Source organism: Anguilla rostrata, chromosome 9 (genome assembly GCF_018555375.3).
Source record: "Anguilla rostrata isolate EN2019 chromosome 9, ASM1855537v3, whole genome shotgun sequence".
In the NCBI taxonomy this organism is placed as follows: Eukaryota; Metazoa; Chordata; class Actinopteri; order Anguilliformes; family Anguillidae; genus Anguilla; species Anguilla rostrata.
Genome location: NC_057941.1, coordinates 7,062,814 through 7,078,333, shown reverse-complemented (window position 1 = coordinate 7,078,333; position 15,520 = coordinate 7,062,814). Strand labels below are relative to the sequence as shown.

General features: G+C 46.3%; 1 protein-coding gene across 1 annotated transcript; it reads left to right on the top strand.

Annotated features, from left to right (window-relative positions):
• The first annotated feature begins 583 nt into the window (after positions 1-583).
• On the top strand, positions 584-14,829 carry LOC135262787 (WD repeat and SOCS box-containing protein 1-like). Its single transcript, XM_064350024.1, has 9 exons — positions 584-969; positions 2,094-2,262; positions 4,106-4,383; positions 5,151-5,282; positions 6,779-6,879; positions 11,459-11,631; positions 11,745-11,858; positions 12,451-12,558; positions 13,021-14,829. The coding sequence occupies exons 1-9, from the start codon at positions 930-932 to the stop codon at positions 13,181-13,183; spliced, it is 1,278 nt and encodes a 425-aa protein (XP_064206094.1). The 5' UTR covers positions 584-929; the 3' UTR covers positions 13,184-14,829.
• Positions 14,830-15,520: the final 691 nt, after the last annotated feature.

The window sequence follows — 15,520 nt, the reverse complement described above, 5'->3', positions numbered from 1 at the left end:
TTCGGCGGCAGTGGTGTAAATAAAATATGAATACACAATGCATGTTGTGGCAGGGATGGCTGCCAGAATGCTCGTTCAAGGTTTATAGTGTAACGTTAAACTGGCCGGAAATATTGTGCTAAAATGACCTCGTGATCGGTAATTAGCATAACATAACGTCACATAATATAACAACCAACAACAATTCACCCCCAACGATGCTCGCAATTTCCGTACCATTAAAGTAGTAAAAATAAAATTGTACTGCCCTGGCCAATTTGCCCAATTTACATTTCTTAGGTTGTGAGTTAAGCAACGCCTGGCACTCATTCGTTTGTGTGAAAACAATAATTCTACGTTACACGCGTTCTCTTACCACGGACTGGCTTTTAACATTAAATTCTGGATAAACCATAGGGTTAAACTACCTAGTCTATGTGTGTTTTGCTTTTGAACACAGAATATACTTTAGTTTGACAGATTCGATTCACGAAACGGTACAAACCACAGAACATTCATGAAATCCCACTCCCACTTCCCCTCCCCCTACTAATGTTGTTTTGCTTTTTCTTCACAAAGGCGTCGACGCGAACTGAAGAGCCCTGAAATCGCCTTGGTAACTAGTGGATTGCGTTAGAGCTGTGACGTCGCTAGATAGACTCCCATCTGGCTGGCTAACTACTTGGTCTACTGGCTACACCAAAGATTATTGAAGGGTTGGAGCTGATAAACTAGCGTTCGCTTGCCAGCGGTAGAAATTTCTGGAATTGTTAGCTACATTAAATTTAACCTTACATTCGTTTGTAATTTAATATAAGAAGGAGTATTTACTCATTTGCGCACGTCAAACATTTAGTTAGATAGCTAACATTTTCGTTTCTGTTTGAACATTTTTACTGGTTTACTACTAGACTAGCTCGCTTTTTTTAAAGAAAGTTGTTTGTATTTAGATGGCAAGCTTTCCAGATTTTGTAAACGAAAATGAAATAGGTAAGTAAAACTAAAATGATTTTTGTTTTTTGTGGGGACGGGATGCTACAAAATTTTGCTTGTAAAACCTAGGCTTAGCGTAGTTGGCTAGTTTGCTACAAATCATCTCGGACGGTGATATACTAGCTAGCATGTTAGCTGAGCAGCTACGCATCCACTTCTGCGGATGATATTTTCTCGGTTACTGTTTTGTGGGTTAACGTTAGGCTACTTGCCTATCTACCAACGTAATGTTAGGGAAGAGATGTTTTCGGCCATTTGCGCCTTTTGAACGAAAACGGTGTTGCTTGCTAGCGCTACGCGTAATCGCTAAACAACAATGGCAATGTGCGTACTATCACTCAGCTAGCTAATGTTTTTCCTTTCGATAGGCCCTGTATATGTGGCTTTTAATGTAATTGTGATTTCTAGTTAACGTCACGTAATTCGTGTGACTAGATTGCAAAGTAACTCGACGTTGACTGGCTTTCGAACTAACGTTGTCCTGCTAAATTTATTTTTCTCAGCCGCACACACCCCACCCAACACCCCACACTACACTCGGCCTCGCCACGAATCTGCGAGCGAGCGATGTTAGCTAGCCCAAGCTAGCTTATTAACGTCAGTACAGAACAGTAATGGCTATAGCTTGCTAGCTTGAAGATTTGTCGTTCTTTGGTCGTTATTATAAGACTAATTAAAATGGTCATGCTAGCTGGATTATGTCGTTTTTTTTAGAAGTATGCTTTCTTAAATTTGTGAAACGACGTTACGTTGTACCCAAATCATTTAGCGCTAGTTTGCTAGCCGAGTGTCTGGGGCAGGAGGCAACCATCACATCCGGTTGACATGGCACGTAACGCTGTCTGTCTCATGGTCTTTTCTATGTTCTGTCACTAATGTTAACTGTAGTCTAATTTTCACTAACGCCAGTTCACATAAAATAATTTCCCCTTAGACAGTGGCTACTTAAGTGGACTTGCTGTCCAGTTTTGCTTGCTTCGAGCTGTCAGCTTTGTCACTAGTTTTATGAAACACTTATTTTAAGGGTTCTCTGTCGGATAGTGTCTGTCAGTGGCTTAAGTCTGACTATAGCCAACAAGTCATGCCTTTTCAGATAACCCATGGATCTATTTTTTCCTTAGGCAAGGCCAAGTTAATAGGGGAACTTCCAGCGCCAGTTGCAGCTTTTGACCAAAAGTCTGGGCGGGAGACTTGGACTGTGGCCTTTGCTCCAGATGGTTCCTACTTCGCTTGGTCTCAAGGGCACCGCATCGTGAGGCTGATACCCTGGTCAAAATGTCTGAAAAGCTTGTGAGTTTTCTGACCGTTTACGCGTTACGACAAAAACGTTGTGTGTTCATTTGCCTGCCAATTATTTATTGTGTATAAGGACCTGCGGGAGTTGGAAGGAAGCAGCATGCATCTTGCACAAATCCTGTGCTGATACTCCAGAACACTCCTTGGGGCAGTCCTGCTTTGAGATGTGCTTTAGCTTGTACCAGAATAAAGAGGGTATTCAGTTTGATTCTTCACTTGAGTGTATTTGTCCAGTGAATTTTATTTCAGTGCTGTGTGGGCAGTACAGAACTGTCTGTTCTGGTGAGTTTCCCCTTACTCTGTTATTGCAGTGGCACCTGCAGTGCAGATCAGTATGCAGAAAAGCCCATTGTCACAGGCTGAATGTTGCTTCTCATAATGAGCATGCTCTCACTGTTTGGAAAGCAGTAGCCCTTCGCGCTTGTCCTGAAGTACCATTCTTCATGGGAATTTTAATCTTAGTCCTTTTGTGCATTGTTGTTGGCTAGCCGTACCTAGCTGGCAGAATACAGAATTTTTATCGTGTAATTTTCTTCTGTTGAAGATTTATTGCCACTATACATTTATAACCATTATTTTGCATAAATGACTTGTTTCTAAGGTATGAATTACTGATTTTGTTGCCCATGTAATCTTACAAAAGGAATGAGGTTTTTGTCCACCCCCCCCCTTGAGACACAGACATCTGAAAATGATCAAATTGGCCATTTTGGAAGATCATTGATTATTTATTTTTTAATAATTATTTGATATCTGGAGCTCTAGGTTCCGTTTAATCTTCACAGATAGGTAAGGAATGTGTACGTTAATGAGGTGGTTCTGTGGAACAGGCCCGACAGCCTAGTTTATTTCGCGTTGAATGACTCATGTGCAAGCCCTTTGATGTTTTACTGAGGCTTGTGCTCGGCGTTTTCCGGCCCCTGTGAAGGTTAAATAGACATTCCTCGGCTCTCTGTTGTTAATGTGAACACACTTTATGGGCCTTTTAAGGTGCTGTTAATCTTCAACTGGAGCTAAATGATCTGTAGAATCATTGACCTGACATGAAGACAGAGTAAAAACATCCTAAATGTTTACAGTCTCGATACAAGGGTATTTATTTAACCATTAAGTGAATGGTCAGCCAATCCAGTGATATAAATTTGACACGGTCTGCTGTAATGATAAAAACGGGATAACCGGTTTTTTCCTTATGAGTGAATATAACGCTGGATTCTGTGACAGCGTTTTGGCTACCACCCATTTTGTTCATATTTTAAATATTCAGCCAGTGAATTAGGGTGTGTTTTCATCCTTCCAGTCGCTAGAGGGAAGTGTCTAGGCTAGACAATTTTGGCTCAAACTGTCTTGCAGAATAGGTTATGCTGAAATTACCAGGTGTTCGTAGAGAAGACAAACTGTTTGGGCTAAATCATTGCCGTCATACCGGCCTTACCAGTTTGAGCCAGAATGGATTGGGAGAAGTCTGGTGCCATTGGTAGCATAGCTTATTCCCAGTTTACTTGTTCTCCGATGGGTACAGCAGACGATCATCAATATGGGCGGGATTCCAAGTGATTTGTCAACTGCTAATAGCTACTTGCCATGACTGTAGTCTTTAGACTGCTTGTTATGTCTTGAGCCTTTACTGCTGTTATTATTTTGATACATTGAACTACAACTGACTCATTTACCAACACTGGCTGCCTGTTTATGTTTTTAGTAGTGATATCCTGGCTATTTGCCCTGTTCAGTTTATTTGGCCTTTTGAAAAGGCTAATGATTCCAAGGGTCAGATTGGGTTTACTGTTTGAAGGCAGTGGCGCGTCGGGCTCATAAATCCCATTGTTCGCCCCAGCTCCGCGGGAGACGTGAGCCAGTCGACCCGGGTGAGGTCCAGGCCGGGGTCGCGCAAGGGCAGCGACGGGCTCCTTCTTCCCGAGAAGAGCGTGCCGTGCGAGCACACCATCAACTGCGGTGACGTCGTGTGGGGGCTGGCCTTTGGCTCGTCCGTGCCGGAGAAGACCAGCCGCTGCGTCAACGTGGAGTGGCACCGCTTCGAGTTCGGCCGCGACCAGCTGCTGCTCGCCACCGGCCTCGGCAGCGGCCGCATCAAGATCTGGGACGTCTACACCGGTGAGTCGCGCTCTGTCGGGACAGTGCTGTGAGGGGGGGGGGGGAAACCTCAGTTCTTCAAGTTTGGCTGGGTATAGTCTGGCCAGTCTCTGCCCGTCCTTTTAAAGGTGTCAAAGCTCAAAAAATGGAGCAGTGGTGTTATTATCAAAAAAAACGTTTTATTCAAGTATCATGACTTGGTGAGACATGCCTGGAATGATCTGTTGGCCCGGGGGCGATCTGGTTTGGGGACGGGCAGGTGAACTCATCTTCCTGACACATTGAGGCCTGTTAGGAAGTAAACATCCGCACTGTTGGGATACCTGTGTTTGATGTACTTTAAGTCTCGTGCTACAAATTATGGGGATTTACTCTGGATTAGTCAGGCAAATTGCAGTTTCTGCATTTCAAAGGACGGCAGCGAGCCCTCTGGCTAATCCCCGTTGATTTCCGGATCTCTGGGTAGTGTGATTCAAACGGCAGGCAACGTCAAATCCCCTCTTAGGAAGATTAATGGGATATCTGCGTTTTTTACCACTGTCTGGCATGGATCACAAAAATGCAGTCTTTCCCTCCCGACATTCCTCCGAGATGCTTGCATGGCCCTGCAGGGCCGGCAGTGTTTGCCCCTTCTTGTGGGAAACGTAATTACACTTCCTCGAGTGCAGCTTACTGTGGTCTTAAACTCTGAAGCGTTCGTCGGCCATCTTTGGGACCGGTGTATTTTAACACTGGGGGGGTCCCGTGGCCTTTGTGCTGAAGGTCGCTTTTTTTTCCTGGATTGACAGGTCAGCTGCTGCTGAACTTGCTGGACCACACGGACGTCGTGCGAGACCTGTCTTTCGCCCCCGACGGCAGCCTCCTGCTGGTGTCTGCCTCCCGCGACAGAACTCTGCGCGTGTGGGACCTGAAGGATGATGGTGAGCCCCCCCCTGACCCCCCCCAACCCCACCCCCACCCCCAGACAGCGTGGGGTTTCACAGTGCTGCATACCAGGTGGCCCGAATCACTGCTATCCTTGGTTGCTCTGGATCTCCGGCACGTATTTTGCATGTTTGTGAAGTGAAATATTGCCAGCCGTTTCCTGTAAAATGAATCATTCCACCGCTCGGGAACAGTACGTGTGTTGAACAGGCTTTTTTTTTTCTTTTCTTTTCTGCCCTCTCACACACACAATCTTCCACCTATTGCATCATGTCTGCATGATTATCTGCTGGTTTTTATAAAAACTCATCAAGCCTACTGTGGCATTTCAGAAGTGTTATTTTTAGTCCTCACGGTGTAATGTGAATATGGCGTGTTTACACTGCTCTTGGCTCTGAGGCCATTTGAATGTTCGGCAGGGCTGTGCCTTAAGCCCTGTATCTCCTACGACTATGACTTGGCCAGGGCTAAGGCTCTGATAGTAATACTTTTTGGTGAAAATAGGAGAAATGCTTTGGGCTGTAAGCAGTACCGTACATCAGTGAAATCGTTACTCATGAATTGGGCTTGGTGATTATACCAAAACAATAATTATCAAATTTTGTATATGTGTGTATATATATGTATATATATGTATACATATACACTCCACTGTCTAGCATATATATATATATATATATATATATATATATATATATGCACATATGTTTTTAAGCTCAAGAACGATCATGGCCAGCTGCAGTAGTAAACAACTGTACTTCTGAGGAAACGTGTAATACTTCCAGTAATAAATAAGAAGCCGCACTGCTGTTATCTGTTGTGTTGATAAGACGGCCGTTGGCAGCACTGTCGCGCCGCTTCCCTGTGATCATGCAGTGTGTTTCTGTCAGTCACATGGGAAGCTGCAAGGCCTTGCTGCTGATTGGCTGCCTCGTCAACACCCAGCAGATATCAGAGGTGTTGTTTCTCCAGAAGCATTTCACATGTCCTCTGAAGTTGTGATGTTTACCACCGCAGCTGGTATGATTAAAGGGAAAAGAAAAGAAAAAAAAGACAAAAGAATTTTACACCTAGGAAACATTTGATAATCATTGCTGCGGTATTTCACCCACTCCTACGTATAAAAACTGCTGCTAAAAACCACCACTGGGCTTTGAAGGATTTAAAAACCTGGACTATTAGGTGCAGTCTTAAGCTTAGTTCAGACCAAAGATTTGCGACGCAACGAAACCAGTTAGAATGTCGCTGAGAGGAGTTGCAGCGGTGTGGACCCCTCGTCTCAGAGCGTCTGATGCCAGCGCTCGCCACTGCAGCCGATTCAAGTTGTCTGATCTCAGTCGGCCAGTTTTAGAACGTTGCAAAGCGTCGCCGGTTGCAGCTGGCTGGTCGTGTCGCAAATCTTTGGTCTGAACTGGGCATGGCAGAGCCAGCGTGGCGACCTCCTCCTCCTCCTCCTCGCGTGTGGTGATGTGTGCTGGCTGCTCCCCTGCAGGGAACATGGTGAAGGTGCTGAGGGGCCACCAGAAGCCGGTGAACTGCTGCGCCTTCTCCCCCGACTCCTCGGTGCTGTGCTCTGTGGGCGCCGGTAAAGCGGTAAGTCTGCCTGTTCCCTCCCGCCCTCCCTGTCCCTCCCCCACACGAGTGACTGTCAGTCATATGCCAATGAATTGTTTCTGCTGAGTACCACAGTGCATTTCCTTAGCTTGCAAGTGTTCTTTATTTTTTTTATTTATTAATTTTTTTTGGGGCTCTTTGTATTTTTTTGTGAAAGTTTCTGTGAAATGAATTGCTCTGCTTGTGTGTTGTAAATGTTTATAGCAAAATGGCCAGACTTGATGGTCTGAATGGCTTGTTCTCGTTATCAAAGGTTTTCATGTTTTTATGTTACCTGGAACATGACCAGAATATGGGTCCAGATCCCCCCCTCCCCCTTTTCATGCTCACTTTGATGCCGATTCTCATCTCTTCAGCATCAGTGAAATCAGTCCATGAGGCTGCTGGGTGGCTCATCCTGTTAAAGCTCTGTTCCAGAGCGAGGATGGTCCCCCACGGCCTGGTGTGAAATCCGGCCCCTGCCAGCGCCGCCTGTGCCCTGCAGCCGTGCTGAACGCTGTGCTGTTGGCTGGAGGGGTGAGCGGGTTTCAGCTGGCTGAGACAGCGGTGTCTCGTTGCGTACCAGCCTGTGGTGGTGCACGTGATGTGTCTTCCTCTGACTCACGTCTGTGCCAGCCTGAATGTGGGTGTGGTGAGAAGCGGCTGCCGATACCCGTCGGCTTCGACGGAGAGCTCTTGCTTGTGCACGCTCGGCTCTCCCGAATGCACAGCAGAGGTGCAAGTGGGCGCTGGTAAATGTAATTGGGCATGCCAAATTGGGGAGAAAGGGGGGATGCATAAAAAAGAAAGCATTCCATGAATTGTACCGAGAGGTGAACTGGATTAAGAACGCTTGCAGAAATGTGTTTACAGGGTCCATGTTACAGTATATAGCACTATCCCATTCCCAACCTGCTTCCCATTCAAATGTTTTGAAATAGAAAGGCAAAAATATTGTAGGGGGGACTGCTGGGTGGCTCATTCGGTTAAGGCACCACACTGTGGTGCGAGGATGAGCCCCACGGTCTCGCATCAAATCCAGACCGTGCCAGTGCCGACTACGGTCGGTAGCTCCATAGGGCGATGCACAATTGGCAATTGCAGGGGTCTGCGTTTCATCGCTACCTTAGCGACCCCCGCTGCCCAATCGGGCGCCCCGCAGGTTGCACGTCAAAGCCGCACGTGAAAGGTCCTCCTCCGACTCCGCTCTGTGCGAGCTCGGCTGTCGTAGCCTGTGGTGCGAAAGGAAGCAGCTCTGGCGGCGACGTCGCGTGTTCCGCCTGCGGACGCCTGCACTCTCCCAAATCGGCAGCGGGGGTTCGGGCACGAGAAAACACGGCCACAGTTGCAGACGGTTGGCCATTCCAAATTAGGGTGGGAATTGGTCATCGTTGAACCCCACATTGGGTGCTAAATTTATAAAAATAAAATAAAACAAAATAAAAAAGTTTGGAGAAGCCGTCGGAGTAAAGCAGGCCAGCCTGGTGGTTAATTTGAGGCTATAATGTGGCCTAGCGGCGCAGCCCTGTCCCTTAAGAGGCCGTCTGTCTGTATGTGCAGGTAGACTGGGTTCCGCCAGCGCTCGTGTTGTGCTAGGCTAGGCTAGGCTAGGCTGTGCTTGTCCATAAGTGTCTTGCTCTCCCCTGTCACAGGTGGTGGCAGCTCTGTGTGTGGTTGGTATTGAAGGGAGCGCCGCGCTGACATTGAGCAGCCGGTGCGGAACGCCGGGGCCCGGGAGCTCCTTGCTCCTGACCACAGAGGGTTCCAGTACGTAGGTGCTGCTCCGTGTCTGTCTCCCTCTGCTGTGGCAATGACTTTTTTTTTTTGTTTTTCCTCCATATAAAGTGCATGAGTAAAAGAGATGAATGGCAGTAATACTCTTTTTTTTTTTTTTTTTTTTTTTTTTTTTTTTTACTGTTGCACCCTACCCCAAATCCTTGTTTGTACCTATATTAGTCAGTACTTCCTTAAACATAGACTGGAAAGGAAACTAGCTCTTTGGAAAAAAAAAAGCCATCCTACAGAATGGTGGTGTTTCCAAAATCCAGTACCAGGGTTGACATCTTGGCCTGTTTGGTCACTAGGTCTTCATTTTTGTTTTGTGAAGATGTCCTAGATAGCCAGTTGAGTTCATTAGTTTGTTTTTTTTTTTTTTGTAGAATGAAAGGGCTCTTTGTTCCTTAGCCAATTGCTTGAATTTCTGTCTGCAATTGAATTCCATGGAAAATGGAAGGAGGGCAAGAATTTGTTAAAAACAAGCCAACTCAAAACTGTGTAAAAGGGATCCGTTTGTTGATAGTTCTCGAACTTCCTGTTCTCAGTTATTTGAACGCCTAATGTCATTTAAAGGAAAAATTCACCCTGTTTGTTACATGAAGTTGTTGCAGTTCGTTATTGTATCAGTAATATATACCAGATGTAGCTTCATTTGTTTTCATAAGCTTTAAATTGAATCTGGTTGCATTTCTGCCCGGCTGGGAAATTCTGGTATTCCTATTGGCATTGTGATAAAATTCCCATGAAGAGTTATACCAGCATCGCTTGAGCAAAATAAAGACTTTGCAGTCAACTATGGGAGTGAGAGGCAAAGGAAACACAGATATGGTCTTTCAAGATGAATGTGTAAATATAGGACGATCGTATTGATATGCTCACGCACACACACACCGTAAGGCAAATCGCAAATATAATCTCAAACATGACATGACATGAGTAATTCTTCTGAGGAACATTCTCTTATAGAGCTCAGGCATTACCCTGGGGCTGTAGAACACTGTGGCTCTCCAGCAGGGTTGGCACCACGCGCCACACGTATAGAGCTATGGGTGTTTGCATAGTCATAAATAATATTTATTGATATATGTGGTGAATTTTTCCTTTAATTGAGATTCAGTTCTTGGGGAGGAGCGGTTATAAAAACAGATCCAGAATGCGGTGTCTTCCTCAGCGCTGAACTGGAAGTTCACACAGACGAGCGGCTTGGCCAGAACAATCGGCTCTTTGTATTTGAGGCTGCTGCAGTTTGGCACCAGGCCACTGGAGGGGTGTGCTGCCCCGCCCTCTGAACGGTGTGTCTGAAGGAGAGCAGCCTGCAGCAGGTCGCTCTACAGACAGACAGACAAACAGACACACAGACTGACTGTGGGGCTGAGATGCAGGCGGTTGGCTCAGGCTGGGAGTCCTTTCTTTTCAGTCTGCGTTTTAGACCAAGAGCAGAAAGTTCAGTCAAATTTCCACGGGCTTTGTCCTCAACTTTGAGTTGAAATTTACTGAATTTTTTATTTTTTTATTGTGTAATATTTCCTGTTTTACCGGCCGCTGAGCTTACAATGAGCAAATTTTGAAAAGGGGAAATTTTTTATCTGCTCAAAGTTGATGACAAGGCAGTTGGGTAATATTTGGTTATAGTTTCACATCACATTTACACAAACTCTTACAGAAAGCTTTAGCTAAGATGAGCACCTTTTCTTTTGTTTCTCAAGTGCAGTATTTAAACTTATTACAGCGAGAAATAATCTTTATAAATTAATGTGGTCTCAGGTTTTTGGCAAATTGTCTGGTGGGAAAAATACATTTTTGCGAGTGGAACAGTAATTTGTATCCGCTTTGATGAAACGATCAAAAGCCACATTTGAAGTATATCCGAGGGTGAAGAAAGTACCAAACGAGCTTCTCGCCAGAATTACAGGTTCATTAAAAACTGAATTGGCGTTCTGGTTATTTCCAGTAATTCCAACCACAGGAGTAAACATTTAACCATGTTCTCACCAATGCATTTGACTAACACTCCAGTACCCTTCCTTGAGCCTCCTCCGTTTCAGAATTGAGTAATTGTACTTTTTAAATGGCAGTTTGTGTGCGTGCGTGAACGTGTTCTGCGAGCGCACTGTGCTAGGGCGATTGATCTAAATAAAGTAAGCCAGATAATTGTTGAACTGCAGTTTGTCACTTGTTTGCAAATGTGTGTGTGTGTGTGTGTGTGTGTGCCAAAGGTGTGTACCCTTTGGCCATCAAATGTTCTCTTCTCTTGCAGTGTCTTTGTAGGCTTCCGCCGGTGCGCCAAGCCTATTGTTTTCACAACTGAGCTAAAGCTCTGAAAGGGGAAGCCAGTGGAGTAACAATATGTTACCTTTGCTAAGTTGCTACTTGTTTGTAAATACTTTTTTATTTTTTTTTACCGTAGTCATTTGTAGAAAGACACTAGAACTGTTTTGTAATCACCATGCATTTTACCTGTAGTATTTAATTTGTAGTTTTTTTGTCTGTCGAACGGCCCGTTTGGACGGCCTAAATGCCTAACTTGCTAAGAGAAACACAGTAATTTTCAGTATTAATGTTTTTAACGTAGCACTGATATGTCCTTGGCATGTACTGCATTTAAAAAAAAATAGTTCTCAATGCTTAATCCTTTAAAATGACACTAAGCATATAATCCTTGTGTAATCCTATATAAATTCTATAGTAATTATTAGTTCTGTTGATACTAACAGGTCTTAGAGGTAAATGAGTAGCCTGTTCATTGAGGATGTGTTTTGGAGGTGGTAGCTCTGGGCTTTAACATGGCTGCTCTTCTTTGCAGGTGTGTCTGTGGGACATGGATAAGTACACGCTGATCCGCAAGCTGGACGGTCACCACAACGACGTGGTGTCCTGCGAGTTCTCCCCCGACGGGGCCCTGCTGGCCACGGCGTCCTACGACACCCGCGTCATCGTGTGGGACCCCCACCTGGGCACCGTGCTCAGGGAGTTCGGGTGAGGGGCCATGCCGTGGTTACGGTCGTCGTCCTGGGCGGGGCGGGGCGGGGCGGGGCCCGGAGCACGTGATTCAGTCCCTCTAAAAACGAGCCGCTCTCCCCCCCCCACAGGCACCTGTTCCCTCCCCCCTCGCCCATTTTCGCGGGGGGCGCCAACGACCGCTGGGTGCGCTCCGTGGCCTTCTGTCAGGACGGGCTCCACGTCGCCAGCGTGGCGGACGACAGGTGAGGGGCGGGGCAAGGCTCCCTTCTGTTTGGAGTGTGTGTGTGTGTGTGTGTGTGTGTGTGTGCGCGCGCGCTTTGACCTGAGAGGGTTAAGCTCACCGAGCAATGCAACCTGTGAAAGGGAGTGTTTTTTAGAGCTCAGGAGTTAGCGTGTGTGTGTGTGCGTGTGTGTGTACACATTCACGTGCTGACGTGTCCTCAGGCTTGTGTGCAGGATGGTCGCATGCCTTTCACATGACGCCTGCACGTCAGTGTTGTGCATTCAGCTCCAGCCCTCCTGATTGGTTGGCCTACAGTGCCTGTGGGAACTTTTTAACCTCAACAAACACTGCAGAATGAAAATATTTGGCACAGCACACTGTGTAATGAACAGGCCTGTGCAGTGTGTGTGGGCAGGCCTGTGCAGTGTGCAGTGAGCAAGCTTGTACTGTGGGCAGGCCTGTGCTGTGTGTAGTGAACAGGCCTGTGCTGTGTGTAGTGAACAGGCCTGTGCTGTGTGTAGTGAGCAGGCCTGTGCTGTGTGTTGTGAACTGGCCTGTGCTGTGTGCTGCCCTGCGCTCTCCCTGAAGCTGTGTGGAATCTGTGTGCGCAGGTTGATGCGTATCTGGAGCCTGGAGGAGAAGGCCCCCCAGGCCGTGGCCCCCCTGTCCAGCGGCCTGTGCTGCGCCTTCTCCACCGACGGAACCGTGCTGGCTGCAGGGTGAGCCCTCCGATTACATCCCAGCAGCTCAGCGCTGTGTGCACCCCACCTTCCACCCACACGGCCCCCACTCTCCAGCACACAGACGCTGAATTTCAGACACAGAGAACTTATCACAATAGGGGTCATCACAACAACCGCACCGTACTACGCTCCAGCAGATCTGGCACCCGCCCATGACACTAGTTGTTTTTGAAGGCAGGTTTTCCACGGCCCTCTGTTCAAACACAGGGCCTCTGCGCTGTGCTAGTTACACCCAGGCCTCCGGCGTCTGCCCGAACATTTCCAGTTCCAACTCGAGTTACACAAGCTCTCACCAGAAAACAAAGTGGGTCAAGTATGGGGGCGTGCCCTGGAGGTCCTCGACACTCCGGGTTCTGTCTTTGTGTGTGTGTCTCTCCGATTCTGACCAGCTCTTCTCTCCTCCTGCTCCTCCCCCTCCCCGCTCTCCTCCCCCCTCAGGGCGCGCGACGGCAGCGTGAGCCTGTGGGCGTCGCCGCGCAGCGTCTCCAGCCTGCAGCACCTGTGCCGCATGGCCGTGCGGCGGGTCATGCCCACCCAGCGGGTGCGCGCGCTGCCCATCCCGCTGCCCATGGCGGACTACCTGACCTACCGGGTCATGTGACCGCGCGTCCCTCCCGCCGGAAGACGAGGGGAAGCCTCGCCTAGTGTTCAGAGCCATATTGTATTTCTGTGAGGTCACATTTGTATTAATTCATTGTTATTAACGTTATTTTTATGCAGCGCAACCTCAGCATTTTCAATCAGCCTTTTTTTAATCCCCCCCCCCAAAAGCTGGTGATTAGTGGTTTCAGATCCAGGGGTCAGTCAGCTACGTGGAGGTAAAGTGCTCTGTTACGGTAGCCGAAGAGACAGTTTGAACACCGAATCGCAAGCGTACAGACCGGCGTGTGTGTGTGTGTGTACAACTGCAGCAGGCGGCAGCTGGAGACATTAAACTTGAATACAAAACCCCAGCGCTGTAGCGGAGGACCCTTTTACCCAATCACAGAGGCGAGGGGTCTGGATGTGTGCGGGTGTGTTCTCTTACGCACATTCCCAGCATGCTTACAGGCTCAGATCCACGCTCCCGTCTTGAGTGCCTTTGAAATGTACAGTAGCACGTGACACTTACAGCTGGCTCCTCCAGCTCAGCTGCTCTGAACACAGAGCTGATTTTAGTCTCTGAATCACTGCATTCCAGTGAATCTACATTCTCAGCCCTGAGATGGGGCCAATCTGGTATTTTTGCAGTCTGTATGTATGCTTTTTTTTTTTTTTTTTTTTACCTGTACAGAAATCTGTGAAGACTATTCTGCTAATATATCATTTGTTTGAACATATTGCTAGTTTTTTTTTCTTTTTGTATCCATTGTCTATACATATTTGTAAATAGCTTTTTTTTTTGTGCATATGGTTGAGCATTTCCAATGAAAGATGAGGTAAATGAGTGGTATGTTCTTTACTGAAGTGACCTGACCTGTCATGGTGTCCCTTAGAAACATGCTGTTTACTGTGACTGGGAAAGACACCGCAGCCCTGTCCTTCACCTGCACAAGAGCTGCACACTAATGATGATAATGTGGCATCAGAATCATTTTCTTTTTAATTTATAAAAATGGTGATCCCCCCCCCAAATTTACCCCTGCATTCACTAAAGCAAGACCAAATATTCATTTGTACTATCGACACAACTTTTTCCAGTATAAATGCTGTTGTTCTTATGCTGTACTACTAGACACATGCACATTTGTATGTCATCACCACATCACCGAGCTGGGTATATGAATGCATGAACGGTCTTGTCATGTTTGAGAAAGATACGGCATGTGTAGGTCTGAAGGTGGTTATACGTTGGGAAGCCTAATTGGCGAGTACTCTGGTGTATTTCTGATGAGTATTTTATTTTCTGGTGGGTATTCTGGTGTTCTGACGAGCAAGAGGGGACAAGAATAGTACCTAAATCACTACAATCAGAACCGGAAGTTACAAACAGTACAACACGTGGGCTTTCCTGTGAATGGGAGGCATTTTGTGCATCATTTATGATGTTTCTGGTATTGTATGTCTTGTATATTTCGTTTTGTACATGCGTTTCGCTGACAGGTTTGTTTTTGATGCACCAGAATGTTTGAAAATGTTGCCGTATGTGATGAGAACAGTATGTGTGCTCAAAGATCAAGGCACGTTTCCACTGCATTTGTTGCCCTTATTCCTCTTGTATCGTTGCTCAGGGTGATGCAAGCAATAAAATGTAAATGCTAAACAGAACTGTTGTTTTTGTGGAACGTTACACAGATCTCCTGGCAGAATGTTCTAGAAACTAAACTAATGGGGCAGATCATTCATATGACTGTCTGCTGCAATCGTGTTTAGTCTAGCAGAAAGAATTTCCTCCGATTTGGTCTGAAGCCAACTGTAGCACTGCCAAGGCTGTGGATGTTTCGTGGCAGTACATTTCTACATTGAACGGAGTAGTCTCAGTTGGAAACACTTGTCCAAAATCAAGAATTTGCTTTGTTTTGGGGTGACTTGTGGTAGAACTCATTTTTGGTTGGGAGGCGGGGAACAGTTCCTGAGAATAGTTTGGCCTTGAACAAAATCATGGATGTCACAAAGAATTCTATGTTCTCCTTAAGTCTGGTCTGTCAGTCAGGTCTGCCCTGTCATAGTCATGAGTCTGACTCATGGGTTCAAGTTCAAATGAGGGTCTGTGTTGAACTACATATTGCTTGAATCAACAAACGAAAATGCTGCTTCCTAAGAGCTTGTACAATTTTTTTTTATTTTTAAATTTGTTTAAGTATGAGAAGCAGTGTTTGGGTATCAAATATAAAGATTGTAAAAAGCTGAGGTAAGTTGAGTTTGTTTTCCAGCTCATTTCCTGAAAAAAATTCTGAAGAAGCATTCTGTGCATGTTTACCTTGCCTTAGTGCAAATATAGTCTTCCACTTGGATTCAA

Coding starts and splice junctions, on each gene's coding strand:
- LOC135262787 (XM_064350024.1), top strand. CDS start 930: ATGGCAAGCTTTCCAGATTTTGTAAACGAAAATGAAATAG. Junction 4,384..5,150: donor GATCTGGGACGTCTACACCG/GTGAGTCGCGCT, acceptor CTGGATTGACAG/GTCAGCTGCTGCTGAACTTG. Junction 12,559..13,020: donor GGAACCGTGCTGGCTGCAGG/GTGAGCCCTCCG, acceptor CTCCCCCCTCAG/GGCGCGCGACGGCAGCGTGA.